This window comes from Acomys russatus, chromosome 1 (assembly GCF_903995435.1).
Source record: "Acomys russatus chromosome 1, mAcoRus1.1, whole genome shotgun sequence".
NCBI classification, from domain to species: Eukaryota; Metazoa; Chordata; class Mammalia; order Rodentia; family Muridae; genus Acomys; species Acomys russatus.
This window is the reverse complement of record NC_067137.1, coordinates 80157766-80184454: the sequence shown is the minus strand read 5'-3', so window position 1 is coordinate 80184454 and position 26689 is coordinate 80157766. Positions and strand designations below refer to the sequence as shown.

Here is a 26689-nt window from a genome sequence, read left to right as displayed (position 1 = left end):
GGTAGAGGAAGGGCTGGTCTACATAAAGTGGCCCTGAGGGGCAGCCAGCTAAGGAAGGCCATCAGACAGAGCCCCTGCCGGTCTCTACAAAAGCCAATTATGGCTAGAATGGGGGGAAGCTGTGACCATGCATCTAGGTGGGCAGCCCATAGGAGGCCTGGACGGAACCCCAAAGTCAAAGAGGAATAGCCTCAGACAGCTTAGTCCATGCATCATGTGGTGGATCAGCTCAGAGCCTCATGAGCTCTGAGTGGGCGGCTATAACCACGCCCTTCTGGCTGGGTCTCAGAAAGCAACCTATGAAAGAAAACCCCCCACCTTTGAGAGGAGAAGGACCCATGAGGAACAGGGACAGGAAAGGACCCCAAGGGGCTTCAACAGTGAGATTGCATCTCCCCCTCCTTTTTGATACTTATTTTTATTTTGTGTGTGTATTGCCAGCATATATGTGCACCAGGAGTGGCTCTCCCACCCCTGCATGCTTCTTTTTCCGTTCTCTGCAACACAGACACTTGAAGCAAAATAACATGATGACTGCCCACCCAGGCCACCTCTGTCTACAGCCACAGTTTTCATGAAGCTCAAGACTGTGTCCTACTTTTGAGAAGTATGTCCCCATGACTTGTTATGCAAATTCTTTTCCCTGTGGCATCCAGCCAGCACTAATTGCTCAATGTAACATTAGTAGAGGTTGCCCGGAACCCTCTGCTACACTAGAGGGTGTCGGGTGGCTTCCCAAGGTCCCAAACCAACGAAAGAACCACTATCCCCCAGTCTACTTGACCCCAGAATTTTGCCATGTCTCCAACGGACTGTCACAGACCCACCAAGCTCTACGTGCAAACAAAGAGGAGTCCACAAAGAGGATCCTAGGAATGATGTTGGCATCCACCAAAATTCTGTTCCCAAGGAATGGTATTTCATACTCCCTTCCTGTCTCAGAGTCCCTTCCTCCTTAACTTCTCTCCCCCTTTCCCGGCCCTGTATTTACTGGAGCCTTCTGTTATGGAAAGAACCAAATCTCTGAATAATTCTTCTTCAAGTTTTTTTTTTTTTTTTTTTTGCCTTTTTGTTTTTGTTTTTTGAGACAAGGTTTCTCTGTGTAGCCTTGGCTGTCCTAGACTCGCTTTGTAGACCAGGCTGGCCTCGAACTCACATCAATCCACTGGCCTCTGCCTCCGGAGTTCCTTCAAGTATTGATGACTTAAAAACCAAAGCACTGCCAGGCAGTGGTGGTGCACACCTTTAATCCCAGCACTCAGGAGGCAGAGGCAGGCAGATCGCTGTGAATTTGCAACCAGCCTGGTCTATGAAGTGAGTCTAGGACAGCCAGGGCTACACAGAGAAACCCTGTCTCGAAAAACAAAACAAAACAAAACAAACCCCAAAGCACTTATCTATGTCTAAGACTTGAAACAAGATGATGAACCATGGATTTTGGACACTTCTGCCCGTAGTGAAAAAGCTATGCAGCCCTGAGCAATGGGTAGCTCATCAAATATGTCACCCGCGGGAGACTGCATACCTACAGAGCCAGGGAGACATGACGAGGGTTGTTTCGTAAGATCTGAATCAGCCCCACTAAGGCGGCAGGAAGGGCAGAGCACTGCTGTTCTGGCTTTAGAGATGAAAATCTCTGCTTTGAGCCACAGATCAAGGCAAGTGGGGCAGATGGAGCTGGAGTCTGTGAGGGTAGGATTCTTTCGAGTGGGTGGCCTCCTGCTGTCTCCCCTGCATCCCTGCAACCCCCCCAACCCCCCAACCCCCACCCCAACACCTTGCCTTCCAGCCTCCCCCTAAGTTATCTTTTGAAGACAGGTAGGGTAGTCTCCTGCTAAGTTACCTTTTGAAGGTCTGTATGCTTAGGGAGCAGGGGCATTAGAAGGAAATATGTCTCTTTCTTTCATTTTTTTTTTCTTTTCTTTCTTTCTTTCTTTTCTTTTTTTTTTTTTAGGAATAATTTATGCAGGACCTTTTTCTCAAATAGCTCAAGGCACTTCAGTGTGAGCAGAACTGCTTGGGGAAAAGAAGAGAATGACCTGACACCCCAGCATCAATAATGCAAAGGCGCCTCTTTTAATGAGGGGCTTGTCAATTTGACTTCCTCTACATTGGCAGAGGATCAAAAGTCCCCAGTGGCTAACAGACCTGATTTGAGCAGGGGAGGCAGCTTCCAGCCGGTCCTGACTATAGGCTGGCTACATCAAACAGCCACCTTGGAACTTGGGTGTTCTTTCACCTGCCTTTTGATCAGCTGCGGCTGCAACCACAGGGCACCTCATAGGGGGCAGAGGCCCTTGCTGGGTGATTCTTCCTGGTGCAAACCTGCTGGAGCCAGAGCTTATGTGGAACAAATCATTGCTGCCCAGACCTGTCCACAAACCAGCTTTTGGGGCTTCAGATCAGCCTATATTCAGCCAGGCAACTATCACAAATATTAAGACATGCTGTACCTGCATCCCGTGTGGTACCTCCATCCCGTGTGGTACCTCCATCCCATGTGGTACCTCCATCCCATGTGCTGCCTGGCACAGCCCGATCAAGGACCAGGCTCTACCCTCTCCACAGGATCCATCTCTTTGCACCCTGCACGCACACAGGTGTTTCTTACTGACAAAGCCTCCACACACAGACCTTCCTGTTCTCCGGTTGCTTCCCCCGTGATCAGCTGGTCCTCTCCACTAAGTGCCAGGACCTGAGAATCATGTAGCATCACACGGCTTTATTGACATCCTTCTCTGTCTAGCATAGGACCAAGCCCAACCAGTGTCTGCTGACCCGTACAGTGAAGACTGACAGATGCATTTTCTTTACAAGGAAGGCAGCAGCAATGAGGGGGGAGGCAGTGGGGACATGATGGTTTCATCCTTTATGTTTTAACTATAATTGGACATTAATCAACATGAGCTCTGCAGGCGTAGGGACTTTTGCCTGTTTTCTTTACTCCCATGGATCCAAGACCTAGGTTAGCACGTGACAGATAAGAGATGGCCAGTACTGTGGGAAGATAAGTAAGAACTTCTGGGGGTTCTCTGCACATCATCCAGAGCAGAAATGGGATGGCTTTAGGGCAGTGGCCAAACTAAGGGGAAAACAGCCTTGAGGCTTCCTCTTGGCGTCTCTCCTGAGACTATGTTGCATGTTCCTATTTGAAACTATTTGCAAGTGAAGATTTATTCTCGTGGGTCCCACCCACCTTAGGTAATAACTATATCGGATGAACTTTTAAACTAAATATACTAACGGGGAACGTGTCTGGGTTAGTTTTTTGGGTTTTTTTTTTCTTTGTTTGTTTGTTTTGTTTTGTTTTGTTTTTTGTCAGTTTGATACTAACTAGAGTTATCTAGGAAGAGGAACCTAAATTAAGAAAGTACCTCCACTAGATTGCTTGTAAATAGTATGTGGACCATTGTCTTAATTAATGGTTGATGTGGCAAGGTCTCTAGGGGCATGCCGTCCTCAGGCACATGGGCCTAATGTACCGTATTTTTCGTATTTATATTTCGTATTTTTCAGACCATAAGACCAAAAGTACGTGTTGGGGGGAATTAGGGTGCACCTTATGGTCCAATTGCTGTTTTTACTGTTTTTCTTGTTTTAGTGCTCTAAAAACTGAGTGTGTCTTATGGTCAGATGTGTCTTATGGTCCGAAAAATACGGTAACTTTAAAAAGCAGAATGAACAAGTCAGTAAGCAATGTTCCTCCATGACCTCTGTTTAGTTCCTGCCTCCAGGTTTCTGCCTTGAGTTCATGGCCTGATTTCTCTTCATGATGGACTCTAAGCTATAGACAAAATAAACCCTTACCTCCCCAGCTTGCTTTTGGTCATGGTGTTTTACCACAGCGATAGAAAACAAACGGTAATACTAAAACACAATCCTTGAAGGTAGTGGCTGATTGCGTGGTCTCCTTCTGTCTCACACCATGGGTTAGGCACAGTGCTATACTAGGCTGGGCGTGGTCAGTGCCCTGTGATTGCTGGTGAATCCCAACTCTTGGGCTCAAAGAAGCCGTAGAACTCTGGATGCTAGAACTAGGTCTAGGCCTCAACGTGTCTTACCTTACATCAGCACTCCTCCACTCACGTGAACAATTGTGTCAGTGTGTCATTCTTTCAGGAAGCATTTCCTGAGCCACGGGAGACTTGCCTTTTATTAACTATCAGGCAAGCAGCAGAGGGTCCTCTGTTTTCAGCAATATGGCCCCCTCTCAGAGACTGAACTGCAGCTTTGTTTGTCTACCTAAGAGATGCTCTTTCCTGCCTAGTGAGGGCTAAACAATCAGCCACTGGCATTCTAGAGAACCAGGAGGGTGGGCAGCTCTCTCACTCTGCACTGGGAGCGAAGATCCCTGGTGGTTGACTCCTCCCTGGGCATTCCAAAGTGAGTTCTCCTGGCTGTGACCTTAGAGCTGTTCGTAACTATCACAAATTAAAAGGGAACAGAATAAGAAATGTAACAAAATTGCCAAATACTTTCCGGAGCCAAAACAAACAGGATAGCACACCTCCTGGGGGCACTGGCTCAAACCCAACACCTGGCTCCACTATAAATAAAACTAAGCCTTGTAGTCCTCTTCACAACAAGTGACTGAAGACGACTGGTCCTTCAGACCCTGAATTCATGGGAGACAGAATGTTTAAAAGCAAACAAAACACCAGGATAAGCAGATGTTTTCCGATGCAAGGAATGTTAAGAATTTACCCAGGCTTTGCACCATACATAGTGATTTCAATACACCAGCAGTTCAGCCAGTCCTTTAAATAGACTCCTGAGAACTAACACGGGAGGAACCAGGTAGTCATCGCTGTCTGATCTTTCTCCACCTACACAGGCCCTTGGACTTGAAAGATACCATTACCAGATTGCAGCACACCATATGTCATGGCTCCCTTTACTATTAGGAACATTAAAATCCACCTGGTAGAGTTGTAAATTGAGCAGATAAGAAAAACCATCCTTTGGTGTCTCATTTCTAAAGCCCTTGTACGTTTCTGAAAAATCAAACCTGCCTGCCTCACTGGCCCAGGTAAGATTTGAATGCTGGGATAAAGCTATCTCCAAGAGCTCCAGTGTTAGCCAAGAACCTCCCATGCAAACCCAGCCCTAAAAATTCAGTGCCCTCCAGACCTCAGAGAAGCATGGACAAGTCCTGCCGGATGATGGCTCCAGCAACTGCCTTACCACTGCCTGGGACCTGATGGAACTGGGAGAGGTGGCGGGGGACGGTGAAGAGGGGTTGGGTGGGGTAGGGTGGGCTGTGGGGATAGGGGGTTGGAGGGATAGGAGAGGTGGGGGGGAGTGGAGGAGGAAGTGGGGGGTGGGGGTGGGCTGTGGGGTTAGGGGTAAGGGTGGGGGTGGGGTTGCTGCAAAGGTGATTGACCCACCAAGCACACTCACCGCAGGTTCCTCAGGACCATTTCCCACCATGACTCCATGCAGGCACAGGCAGAGGGCTCTGGCTCCGAGGCTGCTTCACAGTCCCTGCCGCCCATCCTGAAGCGCTGCCACCACTGAAGTGCAAGCCTCAGGCCACCAGGACCCAGGCTGGCTCGCTCCTCCCCTGCTGCGCTTGGCTCCCTCCCTCCCTCCTCCCCTGCCCAGAGGAAAGCTTGGCCACCAGCCTAAGGTCCCACCCATCTCAGGAGCTGGGGCTTCCTCCCTGATTGGCCTCACACCCAGGTGATAAATAGAAACACACAGATACGTCAATAACTAAGCACCATTTTTGTTTACTTTCCTTTTTGGTTCTCATTATGTATCCCTGTGAGTTTGGGCTGGTATCCACTTTTGCTGGGCCCAGAAAATAAAGTAAAAAAAATTTTTTTTAAATCATGACAGTAATTTGCTAGGCACAAGTTTATAAGATTTGTCTGCCATTGCTGTCACACGAATTTCTTTGGCTCCCTTTGGTTAAGAAACAGTTCAGAGACTGGAGAAATGGCTTGGTGGCTAAGTGCACTGACTGCTTCTCCAGACAAGAGCACACTTAAGCTCACAACAGACAATAATTCCAGTTCCAGAGGATCCCATGGTCTTTGTGGGAACTAGGCACCAAAGTGGTGCTCAGACAGACACACAAGCAGGCAAAACACATACACATAAGATAATTTATTATTATTATTTTTTAACATAATCCTCTGTCTTGGGGGATTATGAACTCCATAATAATTACTTCAGTATTTAAAATGAAAATCTTTTGGTGGTTTGCTTACTTATCAGTACATAGCAGAGCTCATCCTTGTGCTGAGAAGCAGACACCTTGAGATGCCTTGTACTTAGTACAGGTTCCATTCAGGTGTTTTCTCTTAGGAGCAGGAGCCAGAGGCCTGCCAGAGCTGCTCTGCAGAAGCCTTTCTAGGCTTCCAGTGCACAGAGCAATTGGAGAATTTAATACTGATGAAGTCCAAGTGAAATATTAAGAGGGAGTTAAAGTCCAGGAGATAGGGAGGAAGTGAAGGAATTCACTCACAATATTTAGTTTTATAAGTTGGAGTTTTTTATTGTTGTGGTTGTTGTGGTGGTGGTGGTGGTTGTTGTTGTTGTTGTTGTTACTTGCATGTAATGAAAACAATTCACCTTATAAGTTCAAGGGTGAAAGTTGGGTCCGTCTTGTGTGTTTAGTGTTAAGAGTTAAATGCGGGCTTCCTGTTAGCTGGAGGGTCAGTTTCTTTGAGAAGTCATGAGGTCATGAGCTCTTCACGGTCCACCATGTGCCCCACACTCCAGCTCCCCTTGTTATTTCGTGATGAGAGATGGCTTGGTGTTCATCTGTGGAAGGGACACCCCACTAAACCTAGAGCCACCACTGCCTCTTGCTTTCCTGGTTTCCTTGTCCAAGGTCCTCCAACCACACCTTAGGTCAACTAGCTGCGGTGTCGTGAAGTGTGGGGAGTCTGGGTTCAGTATCCCACACCCAGCTCTTCCAAAAGACAAGCTCATTGATTCCCATGGCTCCTCCCAAACTCAACTCCTGTTCTTTCTGTCTATACAAGGATGTCAAAAGCTATCGTCAATCATTTGGGAAGCTGTGGACTTAAGCACAATAAAATAGTCGACTTTGGCCAGTATGTTATGTCTTGCAATCTTTCCTTGGCCAATGGTCTTCAATAAACCACCCAGAGGCGATTGTAGAGAAAGCCTTGTTGTCCGTGCTCCTCGAAACCCAATTAATTTGTAAGGTCTTATCTCATATCTCAAAGAACTGCACCATTAATATAAAAAAAAAAAACCTCAAAAGGAGTGTTCATCTCTATTCTTCATCGCCCTAAATCTACCATCCCCTCTAAATAGAATAGGATTATGTCCTCATGTGACATTCATTTATTTGACAGGTATTTTTAAAAGCATGTTCTATTTATAGTATCCATCTTTGGGAACTCTAATTTTATGCAGGGGACTAACACATAGGAAAATCTGAAACAACAACCCAGGAGTCACCACCAAGTCATAAATAAATGTAACAGCTAATACACATTCCCACAGGCTCCATAGGAAACATTTTCGTAGGCGGAAGAGGTCAGGGAAGGATTAAAGGGAGGTACCACTCTGTTGCTTAGAAACAGCCTCAGCGATGGAAGATAATTTAAAATGGCTTTCCAGAGAATCCCACAGAATGCTAATGCTTGAAGATGTGCAGAAGCAATCATTTAATTTACTCTGGTTTTATATAGAGGAAACCAAGAGCCAAGCAAGACCAAATGATGAAAGATCTGCTGCATTCACTTGGCCCATACAGAGTAGCCCCTTTATGCAAGACATCACGAGGGCTATACTGATTCAACACAGCAGGCAAGGCAGGGCTCATCATCAGAAGTCTTCAGAACCTGGCAGAAAGCATCACCACCACTTGGCAGGGCTACGGTGGGAAGGCAGGAGGACCAAGTGTTAGTTGTAAGCCTCAAGTAGGAGGTAGGCACTCCTTACTTCTGTGTCATAAGTAATCAGGGTGGAAGAATTTACACCTTGTCCAGTCATATCCCATATGCATACAGAGATGTACAGATAAGAGATGCCCTAGAGGAAGGTGGTGCACACCTGGATCCCTGGGAGGGAGAACCTTACAGCTGGTTTTAGAACATGACAGAGAAGCCAGGAAGTCACCCACAGATGAAGATTTTCTTTTTTTTTTTTTTTTTCTAGACTCCTACTTTATCTTGCTTGTTTTAGTTTTTGTTTGGCTCTGTTGTATTCGATTTGATTTTTAGAACATCTGATAAGTACAGAGTTGGCTTAAGCCAGTCTTAGGGTCATTACCCCAGAGACAGTCTAGCTGGAAAGGTAAAGGATTAGAAAAGACTCTGGAGGAAATGTGTTCCTGAAAATGAAACCACACACATGAAAACATGGGGAAGACATCATCATCATCATCATCCAGGCCGTAGAGAAAGCAAAACACACAGGATTTCCAACTAGAAGCCTTCTGGCTACCTGGCACTGGGGCAGATAAATCTATTCCCCTTCTTTAATCATCACAGAAGAAAGTAGTCGGACACCACCCCACCCCCCACCCCCCCCCCCCCCCCCCCCCCCCCCCCCCCCCCCCCGGCACAGCTGGACTGTGAGCTCTGGCACAGCTGGAAATTACTGCAGTTTCTCATCTTTGCCTTTAGTTTTTAAACAAACAGGAAGAGAGCCCAGGGGACATCCCCCTAGAGCCCTACCTGAACCCTGCTAGCCTGGGGCTGTGTTCCTTGTCTTCCCTGGGCCTGGCACTGCTCCAACCTGCCCCTAGAGAGGGGTTTTTAAATAATCATAATATGTAGTATGAAGTGAGATCATAGATATGAAAGTTCTTCTCTGAAGTTTTTTTTTTTTTCAGCCTGCAATTCACAGTATTGATATTATTTATTAATGACTGGATTTGATGTTGTCTGTCTTGGGCTCCTGGGCAAATATGGCTGCTTTAAAGGACAAGCAGCAGCACAGTGGCTTACAGACTAATGTGAAAGATTAACTACTAATAAATACAAATACGAAAATGGGCAAGAGTTCTGGTAGGTGCCTTTTCAGATGCACCACCTATCAAAGAGAATTAAAAATTGATATCAAACAGATCCATCTCCTTCCAGTATGAGAGACACAAGAATGTGGGAGAAGTGTTTTCACTCTCCTGACTGCTAAGTGTCCACTTAGCAGCTCATAGTCCAAAGGTGAGTACTGCCTCCCATTGTGAGGTGACCGATAAAGCAAATCTCATTAATTCTTGGGTATATTGGAGGGGGGCTAATATTCACATGTGTGGGGGGGATGGGTGGGTACATGTGTATGTGTTGTGTGTGTGTTCATGTGAAAGCCTCAAGTCAACCTTCCGTGTTGTTCCTCAGGAGTGGTCCACAGTTGTTGTTGTTTCTTCTTCTTCTTCTTCTTCTTCTTCTTCTTCTTCTTCTTCTTCTTCTTCTTCTTCTTCATTTCCTTATAGTCAAACTTCTCATAACTAACCCACCTTATGACATCACTTTTTTCTTTTACTTTTACTAGGACTATGTATGCCCCCAACATTGAATGGAGTCAGCCTTCTGAGCAGATGAACTGTATTTATCCTGTAGGCCGCAAAGTCCCCCACAGAACTCTGACCCATCACCATTCCTCTATAGACTCACCCAGCACTGTGAGCAGTGTGTGGGATGACATGGTGAGGAGGTTGTTCCCAGCAAAGAGGACAATGGCGAAGGCAGAAATGTACACAAGATTAGCAGGAGCTCATCTCAGGACTTGGCTCTTTCTGCTCAGAGCACAAAGGGAAATGGACCCTCTGGGCAAATGCCGAAAAGCATAAACTTGCTTAGAAACTGCAGGCAAGGGTGTTCAGGAAGCTAATTCCATCTTGATTATGTCAACACTCCCTACCAGGTTGCTAGGCTTAGAAGACGCCTATGATTATACACACTGATGGCCTGAACAATGGGAAACTCCAAGGCTGACACCCGGAGCTGCAGCGGATAGCCCTGTGACTAGAACAGTGTGCTTACTGGTAAATGCAAGATTTTTTCACCAGCTTTGACATCTAGCCAGACAGTTACCCCAAATCTCCTTCTATGGGAAGACTCTAGAGCTGCCTCTGCCCTATGCAGAATTCCTTTCTCTTGGGGCTGCCTGGCTACAGCTATGGAAAATCTGGAACATCAATACACAAAGAGGAAGAATTTGCTCTGAGGGTTTTGTTATTTATTTATTTTGGTGGGTTTTTTTTTTGTTTTGTTTTGTTTTGAGACAGGGTTTCTCCGTGTAGCCTTGGCTGTCCTGGACTCTCTTTATAGACCAGATTGACTTGAAACTCACCGAGATCCACCTGCCTCCACCTCCCAAGTGCTGGGATTACAGGTGTGTACCATCACACTCGACTCTGGTCTGAGGGTTTTTTAAACAGCCCACAAATTTTAACTTGTACCTCAGTGTGGTCCACAATCCCTACCTGACCTTCTAGAGCACCAACACTGGCTTTGGTCAGGTTCACAGGAGACTATTGGCAGAAGCTTTTGACTGCTTCGGTAGGAGGAAGCCGCTAAGCTCCTACCCTGAAGCTATCTTTGGGCTGACCGTGACAGTCACTAATACTCACAGAGGAGCAGTCCGGCTGTGATGCTAACTGTGAGAAGTACAGTGTAGGCAGCTCTGTCCTCCATATTCATGATGTTGAGGGGGAGACTTATGCATTCTTTCTGCACAAGAGGACATGCCACGTGATCTATTCAGGACAAAAGGTGCTTTCAGGGTTGCATTTAGGGTAACAGGATATTTGTGAAATCTCAGTTTCTAAGAAGCAAGAAACACTGCATCTAAACTTCACAAATGAATAAGAAACTAAAAAAAAAACTGGTGTGTAGCAAAAACTTTGGAGACTCTTGGCTTCACTAAGTCGTGCCTTTGGTTTTTTGGTTTTGTTTGTTTGTTTTTTGGTTTGGGTTGGGTTTTTATTGTTGTTGTTGTTTTGGGGTTTTTTGTTTGTTTGTTTGTTTGTTTGTTTGTTTTGAGACAGGGTTTCTCTGTGTAATCTTGACTGTTCTGGACTCGCTTTGTAGACCAGGCTGGCCTCGAACTCACAGTGATCCACCTGCCTCTGCCTCCCGAGTGCTGGGATTAAAGGTGTGTGCCACTACCACGCAGCTGGTTTTTTAGTTTTTGAGATGACTACCATGGAGCCTTGGCTGGTTTCAAGCTCACTTTGTAGATCAACCTCCTGTGTGCTAGGATTAAAGAAAAGCATGTGCCACCATACTCAGATCATGGAATTTTAAGATCTGTTTTGATTTATGTGCACATGTGTGGGTCTCTGAGTATATATGGCATATGAGTGCAGAGGCCAGAGAAGAACAGTGGGTCTTCTGGCGCTGTAGTTACAGGTAGTTTGTGGGGGCTGGGAACTTAACTTCAGTCCTTTGTAAGAGTAGAAAGTGTTCTTAACTGCTGAGCCATCTCTTCAGTTCCTAAGAGAATTTTTTAATCTATGTGTCAGATATTACCTTATACTGTAAACTGTGCAGAATTCAATCAGCCTCGCTACAGGCTTTTTATAGAATGGTAACATTGGTTGTGCGTCAGTGTGTTTGCCCTGTGGTTTCTCGGGAAAGCTATCATTAGTGAAACTGACATAGCTACATAATCACAGTCCGTCCCCTATGAAAACTAAATGTGGGCCGGGCGTGGAGGATCGCTGTGAGTTTGAGGCCAGCCTGGTCTATAAAGTGAGAATAGGACAGCCAAGGCTACACAGAGAAACCATGTCTCAAAAAAACAAAACAAAACAAAAACTAAATGTCCTCCTTCGCCAAAGGTACAGTGAGTCGGGAGGGTTGAAGATGGTCAAAGTTTACTTGGAGCATGCAACTCCTACTTAGAGCCTACGACTTCGCTTTGCTTCTCTTCCCTCTGTTGTCCCAGGATTTAACAGCCCGTAGGCAGCTTTGCAGCATTTAATTGGCCAAGTATAAAATGGAAGCGCTGTTGTAATTCTTACATCTAGCACTCGGGAGCAGCAGTGAGCCGGCGAGGAAGGAAAACGATGCATCTTCCAGGCCGAAAGTTTGAGCCTAAAGAGATGCCACCGGCTGACTCGATTAAACATCATTTTTCTCTCTCTCTTAGTCGTCTAAAATCAATTATTTTTTTCCTTTTTTTTTATTAATTTATTCTTGTTACATCTCAATGTTTATCCCATCCCTTGTATCCTCCCATTCCTCCCCCCCCCCCCATTTTCCCTTTATTCCCCTCCCCTATGACTGTTCCTGAGGGGGATTACATCCCCCTGTATATGCTCATAGGGTATCAAGTCTCTTCTTGGCTACTTGCTGTCCTTCCTCTGAGTGCCACCAGGTCTCCCCCTCCAGGGGACATGGTCAAATGTGAGGCTTCTCTTCAGATCGTATAAATCTTTCGCCTTTTACTAAAATCAATTATTAAGATCTCTTCTAGCACATGCTCTCTGCCCTACGGTAGTGGTTCATTTCCCTATTTTTCCCAATTTTTTTGCGTCTTAGCTGACAGCCTTCTTTTCTCATTCGTTACAAAAGCTGATTTTTTTTTTCTTTTGGATGCTGACAAACTTTTCCTTCTGCCCAGTCCAAGTAAAAGTTCCGGGCGGAGGGAAGAAGTTCCTGCCCCGCGGCTGCGCGCTGCACTGGGCAACAAGCACAGCCATTGTGGAGAGCCTTGTAGGATGAGCGCCCAGGCAGTAGGTTAGAGGAATGGATTTCTAGCTGCTCCCTCTAGTCGGAGAGAAACAGGGGCATACCTTCTTCTCGCCTGTCTGAAAGACTGCACTCCCTGTCCCCACTCCCCACCCCCCACCTTCTGAAGAACAAGACTGGCCCACAGCCAATCCCCTAAACCCTCAAGTGAGCAGGCTTCAACTAGGGAAGACAGATGGAAGGCAGAGAGGCTGAAGCAAGCCGGTGCTCCTGAAAAGTGACACTCTGGAGGAAAGTTGGGGCTCTCCACTCGGCCCCAGAATGCAGCCCCTCCCCACAAGAGATCTTTTGTGTGCCTTTCAGGATGGGTTGTATTTTTAGACTCAGCTGGGCCTGCGCTGGACTTTGTCTCCCCTTCGCACAGCTGTTGCTGTGGGCCGCTGCCACTGCTTTCCAAAGCCCAGCCTATGAGAGTTGTGCGCCCCTGAGCCTTTGTTTGGCTGGATGTGCTGAAGGCGGGAGGAGGGAGGTAACACGCAGGCCTGCGGAGTTCTTTCCTCAGCTCCCAGGCAAGAGAGTAGTTAAGTCTTGTCTGCCCCACCTTGCAGCATCTGGTCACCCGAGTCCAGCCTAGTACCTCCCACTCAAGTTTGCTCAGGACCAGCAACTTCTTGGCATGGAATGAGAGCCAGTCTTGCTGAGTGAGAGGAGATTTTACTCCGTGAGCAAGAAGGAAGTTCAGACCCAAGAACTATACCCAAAGCCCACTCTCAGCCACTCTGGTAAACAGTTTCTTCCTGCATACCCTGTTTGTTTCTTCCTCCACCAATAAGCAAACAAACAAATGAAAGAATACACCCACCTGTATCATTTCTTTTAAACTCGCCACTCTAGACAAATAGAGGCATGACTTACACTTCTGATTTTGGCAGCCTTGCCAAGGTCTTCCTGGAGTATGACCTCAAACCTCCGCCATTCATATTTTAAAACCTTCCCCAGCCACAGAGGTTACCTATAGAGAACAGGAAGGGGGGCAGTTATTTTTACTTTCTTCCGGTTTGTCTTTTTTCACGCAATGAGCTGTTGCTGTCTGACACTGGGAGTTTTTTTTAAAGGGACAGTGCTGGCCAGGGCATGTGTCCACTTCTCTTTTAAGCTCTAGAGCCCCCATCTGGTACAGACCTGTGCAGGCCTTGTGCACGCTGCCTCAGCCTCTGTGAATTCAAGTGTGTATCAGTCCTGCTGTGTTTCGAAAGACCTTGGTTCTCTGGTGTCCTCCGTCCCCTCACGCTCTAACACTCTGTTTGCTTCCTCTTTGTAGAGTTCTCTGAGCCCTGAGGGGAAGGAGTGACTGAAAATGTCCCAGTTAGGCCTGAGTGTTCCCAGGTCTGAGTATTGTTTGACTGGGCCTCTGTGTCTGTCCCCATCTGTTCTGAAAGGAAGCTTCTCTCTGAGTAAACTAGAACGTCCTTAGGAGTCATTTTCTTGCTATGTTCCTTTTAGCAGAACTGTAGTATTAGGTCCCTGGTCAATCTAGTCTCAGATTTTTGGCCTCCCAAGCAGAGTATGGAGTGGCCCTGGGCCAGTGGCACGATGGATAATGTATCTGTCTACAGATCAGATGGTTCTTGGATTTCTCTTTCTCTCCCCCACCCCCTCCCGATTCCCTCCCTCCCTCTTTCCTTTTATTTTGAGACAGGTTTTCTCCATGTAGCCCTGGCTGTCCTGGAACTCACTTTGTGCACCAGGTTGGCCTCCAACTCCTAGATCTACCTGTTTCTGCCTCCTGAGCGCTGGGATTCAAGGAGTGTACCACCACACTCAGGTGATTTTGTTTCTTAAAACAAGGTCTCCCAAAGCCCCTGTTAGACTCACTTTGTAGGTCAGGCTGGTCTTAAACTCAGTGAGATCCACCTGCCCCTGCCTCCCAGAGTGCTGGGATTACAGAGGTGCGCCACCACGCCCAGCTTCAAACTCTTATGTAGCTGAAAAAGAACTGAACCTCCTGTCTGCAGGTGCTGAAAATACAAGTGAGCACCTCCCGCCTAGGCTGAGATCCCTGCATTCTAAAGTCTCATATAGCCAGGCAGAGAGCAAGGGGACCTCTTCCTCATGAAGTAAAACTGGTCCCTCTGCTCCCAAGACTGCCCAGACTTCAGGGCTCTGCTCTGAGTGTCTGACACATAGTTTGGCATATAATTGTCCCCAGCCTTGGGGGAAATGCTCTTATTACACCTATGTTAAAGCCCAGGTCCCCACCCCCCACCCCAGCATAGGGGCATCACAGGGCCCTGCCGCACAGGGCTAGTGTGCATGGAAGCACTCTGTGCCAGAGCACCTGACCCAGAGCATCCTGCAGCATGAGCATCTTAAGAAGTGACGTGTGGCTGGGACGCAGTTGCCAACACCAGCTAAAATGGCTGACAGAAAGCTACACCATGCTGAGGAGCCAGAATTTTATCCCAAAGACAGACAGCAAGTGGGTTGGAAATGAGGCATTTCTCCATCATATTTAGAGTTTAGATAGATCCTGGTATAGCAGTGAGAGAGCTATTGTTTGGGGAGGGGTGTCTCTCCAACAGAGAAGAGGGGTAGAAAAGATGGATGGAGAAGGGGACAAATGTAAGGCGGGATCTGTGATGAGGAAAACCTCATCCTCTTGCACCAGAATATATGCCAAAGACATAATAGGATCCATGAGACTGAAGGGCAAGTTGTACAAAGTGCAGTTTACTGAAACTTACAGACAGATGTGTGTCCTAGACAGAAGCAAACTAGACAGATCCCTGCACTGCCCGGCAGGAGAGTGCATTTATATCTGTATAAACAAAGCCGTGAGGGTGGTTTGTGGCCACTGGAGTGTTACCTAGACGTCCTCAAAAGCTGCAGGCAGGCCCAAATTCAGTTCAGGAGCAGTCTGGCCAGCCAGACAAGCTCAAGAGGACTATCTTTTCTTAATGACTCCTGTAAGATTTGGGGTGCGTGCCAGGTGATTCAGTGGGCAAAACGACACTTAAGACCAAGATAGCTGTCATTTTGTAGACTGGGATCCCTAGAACAATGAGATCTGATGTTCAGTGCCTGGCTTAACTCTGGGTGGAGGGATCTTCAAGTGTACTGAGAATACTGGAGTGAAAACAGGCTTAGAGGGAATGGAGGACTCTGTGTGAGAGGGTAACCAGGTCAGTGGCTGGAGACATGGAAAAAGGAGATGTGTGCCCGCTTATTTTAAAGCAGGTGCTCATCACCTGCTGAGAGCTCAGGGGTCTGTAAACTTGGATGGGAGAAGCACGCCATTTTCATTTTCACCTTCCCCCCATGACAGCCTGATTAATATAAGAAAATTCCTATAGGATTAGTAATATCAAAATCTATGACCTCAGCGTCAGAAACAATCAGAGATTTTTGTATTTGTATCATATTTTCATATCACATGTCAGTTGTGGAAAATATCTCTAAGTATCATTTGTGTTCATCACTAATTTAAAATGTTGGTAATTGGACCTGATGCTGGACCCAAGCACAACGTTTTGTACAACACTGGTAGATCTGCCTGTATTAGCATACCAAAATGACAGTAATTTTAAGAACTGGATTTCCGAAAAAGGTGGTATCTTTCATAGTCCTTTATTTTTTATTTTATAAGTTAAGAAGTATTCTGAGGCAAGTCAAAGTTTATCAGTCAAGTGTCCCAGTGACAGCAAAACATAAAAATGATAGATAAATTAATTAAATCTTAAAAAGCTTTACTCCATTAATGCCCCAAGCTGAGGAGTAAAGATGAAGGAGGTAAACTGGAAGACGCAAGCTGGCTGAGTGGCTGATTGACTGACGGCAGCAGGTCCCAACACACCGAATGCAGATCAGGAAGAGGTCTGGGAAGATGACCAAGAGATCATCTGTAAAATGTTTGTCATGTGGTGCCCATAAAAGGACATTCGAGCTGTCCACAGGAATGTGGGGCACCCATGGACTAAATCTATGGCAACAACTGCCCAAACTTACAACAAAATTACAGGCACACCCAGAAAGAGTATACAGTGACACAGATGTAAGAAAAATGTCCAGAGAAAGCTGACAATCAAATGGTCTGAGGTGAGGCTGGAGAAGCAAGAGATGTGACAACGGGGATGAGAGCAGGTGACAGAATAACTTTCCTAATGCTGTAAGAAAAGGAATTCCAAGCTGGGTGGTGGTGGCAACAGCATATGCCTTTAATCCCAGCACTGGGAGACAGAGGCAGGCAGATCTCTGTGAGTTCGAGGCCAGCCTGATCTACAAAAGGAAGTCCAGGACAGCCAAGGCTACACAGAGAAACCCTGTCTACAAAGAAACAAACAAACAAAAATGAAAGAAAGAGAAGAAAGAAAAAAGAAAAGGATTTCAGTGAACTGGGGGAATGAATCAGAACAAGAAAGGCCCTATACTGAGCGTGCTGTGTTGACATGCACCGAGACTCCCATCTACTCTGGTGGTGAGCCCAGAAGTTTGGCTGCATCCTGGGCAACATCATGAACTCTGGAGGAATGGAGACAAAACATAGTATGAGAAACAGAATAATGGATGAAAAGAAACATAATGTGGGCAAAGTTAGAAGCAGTTAGGAAAGCTCTGAAACAGACATAGGCAGTAGGTGCTAAGTGGGGTCGGCAGAGTCAAGGGCTGACCTTAGAGTCTGGTGAGAAGTCAGTGAGAGAGAGCCTTGCTTCCTGGTGGATGGGCAGGATGCAGGGACCCTTGAGGTACAAGTGAATATTAGAGGAGGGAGGCCTGCTCCTTTTGATTTCACTCTGGGCAGACTTGACCTTAGTTAAATCCAGGTGAATACCAAGAGCGCTGGGCCTTTGACTGTAACCCTAATACTCAGAAGGAAGACACAGGAGATGAGTTCAAGATTAGCCTGGCTACAGAGTGAGACCCTATTTCTAAATAAAACAAAAATGTAGAAGCCGCGTGTGGTGTTGCACAGTGGGATGACAGGTGGATCGGACCATTGTGAGTTCAAGGCCAGCTTGGCCTGCAGAGTGTCTCAAAAGAAAAGAAATGGAGAAGCGCCAGCCCCATTCCTCCTCATTCTGGGCACCCAGGGCTGCGAGGCCAGCTAAGCAGCCACAGAAGGCCTGCTGAAGAGGAGCACACGGAACAGAACAAGCCAAAGCCAAGGTACAGGTAAGTATTGATTTAGAATGAGAAAGGATATCACACAGATTATAGGTGTTTAAGAAGATAAATTTCACAGACCTTATGAAAATCATAAAATAAGATTTAGCCGACGAACACATTTCTGTAGTACTTTCCTTTCCCTCCATTCTTGGCTGTATAGTTTGATCCCTTCTAAATAACAGTTCTTGTAAACTTCCTAACGACGACCAGATGGATAAAGACAGTATTTCTTCTAATATGACTGACTGGCATTTTTTGTATTGCTGGATGGGATGCAGTGAGTGAGCGTGCAGCTTCACACATAGACTTTTCTCCCTTTTTTAAAAAACAAAGTCTCACTAGTAATCCTAATTGACCTAGAATTTAACATGTAGACAATATTGTTGAAATCACGGTTATCCTCCTGCCTCTACCTCTCAAGTACTAAGATTATAGGTGCAATCTCTCTCTCCCTCTCTCTCTTTCTCTCTCCTTTTGTTTTTTTTGAGTCAGGGTTTCTCTGTGTAACAAAGCCCCGGATGTCCTGGACTCTCTTTGAGGATCAGGCTAGCCTCAAAATCAGAGAGATCCACCTGCCTCTGCCTCTCAAGTGCTGGGATTAGAGGCGTGCATATTCCCATAGTTTGCTCTTTAATCCTTAACCACTTCTGCTTTGAGTTCACCAAGAATCAAACCCTCCATTTAAAAGTTCATGCATGAGAGGATTGCTAGAATGTTCTGACCAGTTCTGACTGCACAGCTCTAGCCCTGCTTTTTCCTCTGCAGCCAGGTTCTATGGGACTCAATTACACCAGTGGGTGCTGCCTGTGCCACGGCAGAGTAGATGATGGGCGTCATGGGAGTTGCCTGTACCAGTAAGCCAAACTGTGTTTCCAGTTCCACTTCCTTTCAGCTAGATCCCTGAATGCCTTTGGTCACTTCCATGTTAGCAAACGCAAGAAAGAAGATAGTGTCTTAGCCAATCATAACTCAGAGCTCTCACTGTACAACATGAAAGCGCATCGTTAGAATCTCTCGGAGCCTAGAAAGGGCCAAGCAAGGGTTTCGCCTTCTTGGAAAATCCTCTTCTGCCTCTAGGGCATGGGCTGAGCATGCGTGACCGTGTTAAAGCCAGGATTTAAAATAACGGAGTTGGTAATTACACAGGGCCCACCAGGGGAAGCTCCCTGTTTGAGCACAGTCACTTAACCCTACTGTGGTTTGGATCCAGCTTGACTGCAAAATGTCTGTGTGCTCCACACCTGGTCGCCAATGTAAAGGTACTGAGGGGTAGAGAAGCCTTTAGGTGGGAATCTAGAAGGTCAGGGACTCCATCTTCAGAAGGGATTAATGTGGTTTTCACAGGACTAGAAGGTACAGGAAGTTGTCATAGAAAGCGAGCTTGGCTTCTCTCTAGTTTCCTGCCTCCTGGCCCACATGTGTAACCCTTCAGAGTGTGGCAGTCTCCTTTACTGCATCTCAACCATGTTAGGGGAATGGGGGGCTCCTGCCAGAGTGCCCGGCACTATGCTCATTGGCTCCTTAGACTTCCCAGCCATTAAGATCACAAGCCAAAGCCACCTCTATATTTGGTGTCTAGCATATTGTCAAGGCAACCTGAAGGAATGAACGTAAGCCTGATGACCTGTGGGGCTCTCATTCCCATTTTACAGATAGGAAAGGTTGGGTAACTTGCCTATGGTCAGAAATGTAGCTTCAGATGTGGGATTTGAACCCAAGCCATCTGGCTCAAGCACGCCGCCCCTGGAATTTTCTCCACATTAGCTTCCCAGCCTCTGCTCTGTCCCAGACTCTGCACCCTCTTGCCTTATGACATGGTACAGTTGCCCCTCGGGACACAAGACTCTGCAGGTACTTAAGCCCTTTACATCAAATTAGCATCAGTTGCATAAAGCCTACAAACATCCTCCATTAAATACTTCAAATTGTACCTTACTTATAGTGCATTGTAAATGCATATGCAGATAGGGTGTGTGTGTGTGTGTGTGTGTGTGTGTGTGTGTAATCTATATTTCCAGTTCAGTACAGATAGAACCCTGAAAGGCCTATCTGCTTCCAACAAGACCCTTGGTTGAGCCTGTGGTTATAAAGCCATAAATACCGAGAGCCAATTCTATTTGGCGAGTTTTCCTGTGGACTGTCCCTTGCTTCTGACAGACATTGTGAAGACAGAGCTGTTTGGCTGTTCTCTGCTCTATCCTTAGCTCTGAAAACAGTGCTCAGCCCACAACAGCAATGTAATAAATCTGTTTTCTTAACCTCTTTCATGAGTCTCACAGGAAGTAATCTGCTAAAGAAACTGAAACTGAAAGTGAAAATAAAGGGGAGAAAACGCACCTAACAACAGTAAGAGTTTGGCTCTGACAACTAAAGGAGAAAATGAACTTCTGAATAGATCTTGAAACAGCTTGTGGGGTAATTCGTGATCCCCCATTGGTCAGCTCAGATCTTTCAGGACTAATTGGGAGTACTCAAAGTATTCAGGTGGCCTCAAATCTGTAATGTGAGTTAGCATCCAATTGCAGGATCGTGTGCCCCACCCCACACCACCCCTCCCCCAGTAATACAAGGACCAAAGAAAATGTACAGATGGCTGGAACCAAACTGAGTGTACGTTGGTTAAGAAAGTCAAAAGGGGCACAGACATAGTGTCTGGTGATGAGAAAGATGAGAGCATCTGGGGCTGTGAGACAAGAAGAACCGATGCCACCTTGGGAAGATGGGAGCCTGGCAAGGTGATGCACAGGGCAGGGGATGCCTATGAAGCCCAGGACAAGGTGGAATTTCAGAGGTCAAGGTCCCAGAGGTGAGGGAGTGCTGGACACTGACAATGCCTTGTAACCGGATAGGGGAAACCAATAGCCTGTGAGCAGAGCCTAAGATGGGTTCTGGGAAGTGAGAAGATCTGATATTGAGTGATACAGGCTCCAGTGTGTTGGGATACCAGTTCGAACTGCAAACTGTAAGCCTCACTACCACATGGTTTTCAAATATCACCTCCTCAGCAGCTCTGTCTTTCATCAGAAATGCTCTCTTAACGGTAATTCTAAAAGAGCAGCCCACCTGAAAGTGACAGACCAGGATACCGGTGTCACCTCGGCCCAGGGGTTTCATAAAGGTGAGAGCCATCAGTCTTGCTTCTGTTTTGAGGATCATCTGTAATTAGATACCGTGTTAGTTAGCTTCTGTCTCGTTGCTGCACTGCACTAGAACAGAGTAAACAAAGGAAAGGAAGGTCCATTCAATTCATGGTTCCAGGGAGTCTGTCCACTGTGGTGGGGAGGGGAAGTCATAGCAAACAAGATGCAGAGAGACTGGGAGTCAGGGACTAAGAAGCAGGCGTGTTCCCGGTGGCCTGCCTCTTCCCTGCTAGGCCTCAGTGTTTCCGCTGCCTTCTAAATCAGACCTAGCAGCTGGGCATTGAGTGTTTTCAGCAAACAAGCCTGGTGGCGTCATCTCACGTTCAAACCATAATTCTCTGCCTCTGGCCCCTGGAGATATATCAGCACCCTGCAAGGCAAACCGCAGGTAATCCCTTTCTAAGAGGCCCTCCCCAAAATGAACAGTATAAGTTGAAATCTGTCTGGAGACTCAAGGCCAACTCCTAGCTGGAAGCCCCAGTCAAATCATAAAGTCCTGGGCTTGTAACACACAACACCACGTGTAAGCATTCTCAGTCTAAAAGGGACAAGTAGAGAAACAAGAGTCAGATCAAAGCAAGGCTGCAATCCAGTGGGGGCAACAACCAGTACATCCTATAGCTCCATGTATGGTTGTCTTGGTACTCACTTTATAGATCAGAGAGATCTACCTCTGCCGGAGTGCTGGGATGCCTGGCTGACTGTGGCTTGTTTGGGGGGGGAGGGGCAGGTGTTCCGTGTTCTCAGTACCGCCAGCATCCTCGTGCCTTCATCACAGCACCAGTCACCTTCACCACTGCCCTCTCAAGGGCTACCTGCAAGGATTCTGACTATGTCATATATTGCCTGAAATATCTGTGTGGAAGCCTCTTTAGCCTATCATTTTGCCATTCTGCCTGCCTGCCTGCAAAACTAACAACGCATGGGCTGTGCTCAAGGTCTGCCAGCTGCTTGAACAGCCGCCGTTGGCCTCTGAGGGCCTGTGCAGAAGAGCACAGTGAAATGAATCGTGTGGGGAAACAGCTTCTGAGGCAGCTCTCTGTGGGACCAAGTTGCTTCCAAGGCATTTTCTTCTCGAGACAAAGTCTTTCGGGTGAGTTCACCTTTTCATAACTCTCCCGCTATGGATGGGGTCTGGCCAGTTTCTGACATGCCCTTGGAGTGCCTTTCCAATTGGAATGATACAAAGCACTTTGCTGCTTTTTAGTGGCACCAAATCTCTTCAGAAGCCTGGACTTCCTTAGCCTCAGCTTTATACTTTTCTTAACAAGCTATTTAGACAAAATGTAGACAAATTGTTTGCTTCAATATGACATGAATGGTCTCTAATTCACAAGCCAGTCCTTTTTCCCATCTGAAACCTCCTGAGTTGTTGTTGTTGTTGTTGTTGTTGCTGTGTGTGTGTGTGTTGGTTCAGGTTTAGCATTTTTAGACAGGGTCTCCAGTAGCCTATACTGGCCTCAAACTCACTATGTACCTAACGACAGTTTTGAACTCTAGATCTCCCTGCCTCTAACTCCCAGGTGACAGATCACTGGTATTTTTCACCATGTCTGATGTCATTTTGGTACACTGAGGTCATTTCAACATCATGTATTAAGTTCTTAAAGTATTCTAGGCTGTCACCAGTCACAGTGTCCTAGGCTTCCACTACTTACGGTATTCTAGGCTTTGCTATTCACAGTGTTCTAGGCTGTCACCACTCATAGTGTTCTAGGCTGTCGCCAACCACAGTGTTCTAGGCTGTCACCACTCATAGTGTTCTAGGCTGTCGCCAACCACAGTGTTCTAGGCTGTCACCACTCACTCACAATGTTCTAGGCTGTCACTACCCACAATGTTCTAGGCTGTCACCACGCACTCACAGTGTTCTAGGCTGTCACCAGTCACAGTGTTCTAGGCTGTCACCACTCACTCACCATGTTCTAGGCTGTCACTACCCACAATGTTCTAGGCTGTCACCACGCACTCACAGTGTTCTAGGCTGTCACCAGTCACAGTGTTCTAGGCTGTCACCACTCACTCACAGTGTTCTAGGCTGTCACTACTCACAGTGTTCTAGGCTGTCGCCACTCACAGTGTTCTAGGCTGTCACTACCCACAGTGTTCTAGGCTGTCACCACTCACAGTGTTCTAGGCTGTCGCCACTCACAGTGTTCTATGCTTCTACTACTCACAGTTTTCTAGGCTTCTGCTACTCACAGTGTTCTACGCCTCATTACTCATGGTGTTCTAGGCTCTGCTACTCACAGTGTTCCAGGGCTTCCATCACTCATAGTATACTAGGCTTTTCACCACTCAGTGTTCTAGGCTTCCCTAGAATAACTAGAATTCAAACATTTCCAAGCTCTTCTGAGATCCAGCCCCATAGGCTTCTGAAACACACGATCAGAGAGTCACTGCAACAATCCTCCTTTGGTATCAATTTCCTACATTTATTACTTACACTCTTGTGATCAAATATAAAAAATAAAGGAAAAAAGGGGGAGATGGTGCTGTAGGCTCATCGTTTCTGTGGTTTTATTAACTTGGCAGAGAGGGTGTGGTGAGAGACTCACATCATTATAGCCAGGAAGCAGAGAAAAAAGAGGGGACCCAGCACTGAGCATAACTCTCAATGGATGAGTCCAAGTGACCTCTTTCCTTCTGACATTCCCAGAACCTCCCAATATAGCAGCATCAGCAGAAAGCCAAACATTCAACACATGGTTGAAGGTATCTCTCTTTCTCTTTTTGTTTCTTTGTTTTTGAGACAGGGTTTCTCTGTGTAGCCTTGGCTGTCCTGGACTCACTATGTAGATGTAGGCTGGCCTTGAACTCACAGAGAACTGGCTGCCTCTGCCTCCCTGAGTGTTGGAATTACAGGTGTGCACCACCATGCCCAGCTGAGGGTAACTCATATTAAAACCCAGTACCTGGGAGGCAGAGGCAGGAGAATTGCAAGCTCAAAGCAAAGCTGAGCTACCTACTATTTCATGGAAACCAAGCAAGGTGGACAAGATGACTCAGTAGGCAAAAGTTCTTGTCATACAAGCCTGACCTAAGTCCAATCCCTTGAATCCATGGAGGAAAAGGAGAACCAACTCCTGCAATTAGCTGCTGACCTCCATATTTGCACCACTGAGCATACATTGGCAGGCACACGGACACACACACACACACACACACACACACACACACACACACTTACGTGCACACACATGTATGCAGCACAGTCACTTTATAGATACAGATTAAATCTTTTTTAGATAAAACTGAACTTTCTCTATCCCTCTTTTTCAGTGATAAATTCATTATAAAATAAGATCTTTCACTTTGAAAGTTCATGCTCTAAGGCTACAAAATACTCTATAAATACAAAAATAAACATTGAACAATTGAAGAGTGGGGAAAAGCTCTTAGCTCTCCCAGATACCCCATCTATGAAGTGATCCAATTACAAATATAATCAACAAATACATCTACTGGGTATTATCCAGCAGCTTAAAAGAAAAAGATAACAAGAGCTTGAAATTGGATGTAATGTCCACCGAGGAGTGTGATTTCAGTTTCTTTTACTGTTAAGTACAGGAGATAGGGAGAGAAAAACATTATTTAATGCGTAGTGCAAAAGAGTGAAATCCCAGACTAACTGTGGCCTGCAGATGAACTGATTGTATTCTATTTTACGGAAATTTATAAGGAAAGAGTTCATCTGTGTGTTTCACCTGAAGAGCTACAAAACAGAAGGAAACTAAGCAATGTGCCCCTCTCCCTACTTTGGAGGGGAGGGCTGAAGTGTCTGGAGCCAATGCAGCTGCTCTGGCAGATTGACAGGCACCTGGGTAGTGTTTTGGAAGTCAGAAGCAAAGGAATCCGAGCACTCGATCCTACATACGAATTGATTTTAGACGTTTTCGAAATCGACAGAAGCCATTTTGCCCTTTCCATTTCCGCATCTCCGAGACAGATGGAACACCCGCAACAAAGCCAACCGAAGGCAGAGGATGCAATCTGGGATATTAAAAATAAAATCTCTTCCAAATCTTCACAGCTCTTTTAAAAACACTTCCACCCAAGTGTTAACGCATCTCGCTGCAGCGCTTAAAAATGGAAAGAGGACGAGGTGCTCTGAGGGCTCTTATTTCAAAAGCAGCTAGAATTAATATTTATTTTTCAGGAAGGGCCTTTTACACAATCAGCAAACGTGACCAAATTTAGTCACATGTGGACCTGAAAGTAATTATAGCCCAGAAGGCTTTCTGATACAAATCTCTAAGTGTAAAAATGTTGAATTGAATCCAGGACTAAAACAAATAGGCAAGTGTAATCAATATTCAAGTTCAATATTAATATGGTATGAGACTCCAATGAAACATCTTATACCATTAAATATTTCAAAGCCATCCGTGAAAAAGTTAGCTTTATTCTCTATCCTTACTACTGTACACTCTTTACCATAGGAACATGTTTTATACTTTATCTTTTTATAGTATTTAAAGTTTATTCTTTTATAATATTTAAAAAGAGGACGCTATCAGTAGTGGCTCTTGAATTTTTAAATTTTCTATGTGAAACTAATTTATTCTGAACCATATGTAATTTCAGAATCTCAAGGAGTAGATAAACATTATTAAAGTTATGTTCAAATATCACTGTTCGGTTGTTGTCATCTTAAAAAAATACATCAATATTTTATTAAATGTAAATAAAATTAATATTTCTCCTATTCACTCTTCTTCCGGAACATATAAATAAATGATTTGAGGTATATTACTGATGGAAATTAAATAGAAGCTACCCCTCTTTCTTTCTTTCTTTTTTTTTCTTTTTCTTTTCTTTTTTTTTTTTTAGGGTTTGTTTATTTACTATTTCTACAGTGTTCTGCCTGCATGTATGCCTGCATTCATCAGATCTCAGTGTAGATGGTGCTGAGCTACCATGTGGGTGCTGGGAATTGAACTCAGGACCTTTGGAAGAGCAATTAGTGCTCTTAACCTCTGAGCCATCTCTCTAGCCCCTATCCCTCCTTCTTAATTATGGATTCTCCTTGAGCTAAGGACAAGAAAGAGACAGTTGAAGCCCATCCAAGCCAGCTACAGAAATTGGCTTCAAACCACAGCTCAGTCAATGAACAAACAAAACACTTCCAGATAGTGACAAATAAAATGAAATTTGCTACTTGAACTGATAGTGGCCAGGAAAGAGGTGACAGAAAGCCTGGGGTCAAGGTCAAAAAATTAGAAAAGAGCTGTGTTTTGGTGAAGACCAGAGCTATGAGGAGACCATGGGAGAGGAGACTCCCAAGGCACCTTCTAGTAGAAAGCTCTTAATAATACCCACAAAGCCTGGTGTATTCTTCCAGGACCAAGGCCAGCAGGACCAGAATGTCAGAGAAAGTGGCTGGAGTACAGTGAGAAACATCATCCAGCAGGTCTGGCTGGGCCTGGTTAAGTATTGAAAAGCAGGGGCCTTCTCAAAAGAACTAACTGCATTTTAAGAAAAACCTCCCTGTCTATGATGAGGCAGGAGATGGGGCATTAAAACATAATACAACTAATTGTTTTCTCTCTCTCTCTCTCTCTCTCTCTCTCTCTCTCTCTCTCTCTCTCTCTCTCTGTTTCTTGGTTCTAGCTTGGAGAAAAATAAAACCTTTGTCTCTTAGTTTCTTCCTTTTGCTGTGATAAAATGCTCTGACAAAAACGACAATGAGAGAGAGAGAGAGAGAGAGAGAGAGAGAGAGAGAGAGAGAGAAGAGAGAGAGAAGAGAGAGAGAGAGAT

General features: G+C 45.7%; 1 protein-coding gene across 1 annotated transcript in view; it reads right to left on the bottom strand.

The window, feature by feature from the left end:
* The window catches only part of Abhd12b (abhydrolase domain containing 12B), a 29098-nt gene extending 23575 nt beyond the window's left edge, over positions 1-5523 (bottom strand). The window contains exon 1 of the mRNA XM_051147090.1: positions 5401-5523. Coding sequence (XP_051003047.1) covers positions 5401-5495 — 95 coding nt within the window. The 5' untranslated portion in view covers positions 5496-5523. The remainder of the gene's footprint in view (positions 1-5400) is intronic.
* Between the last annotated feature and the right edge of the window lie 21166 nt (positions 5524-26689).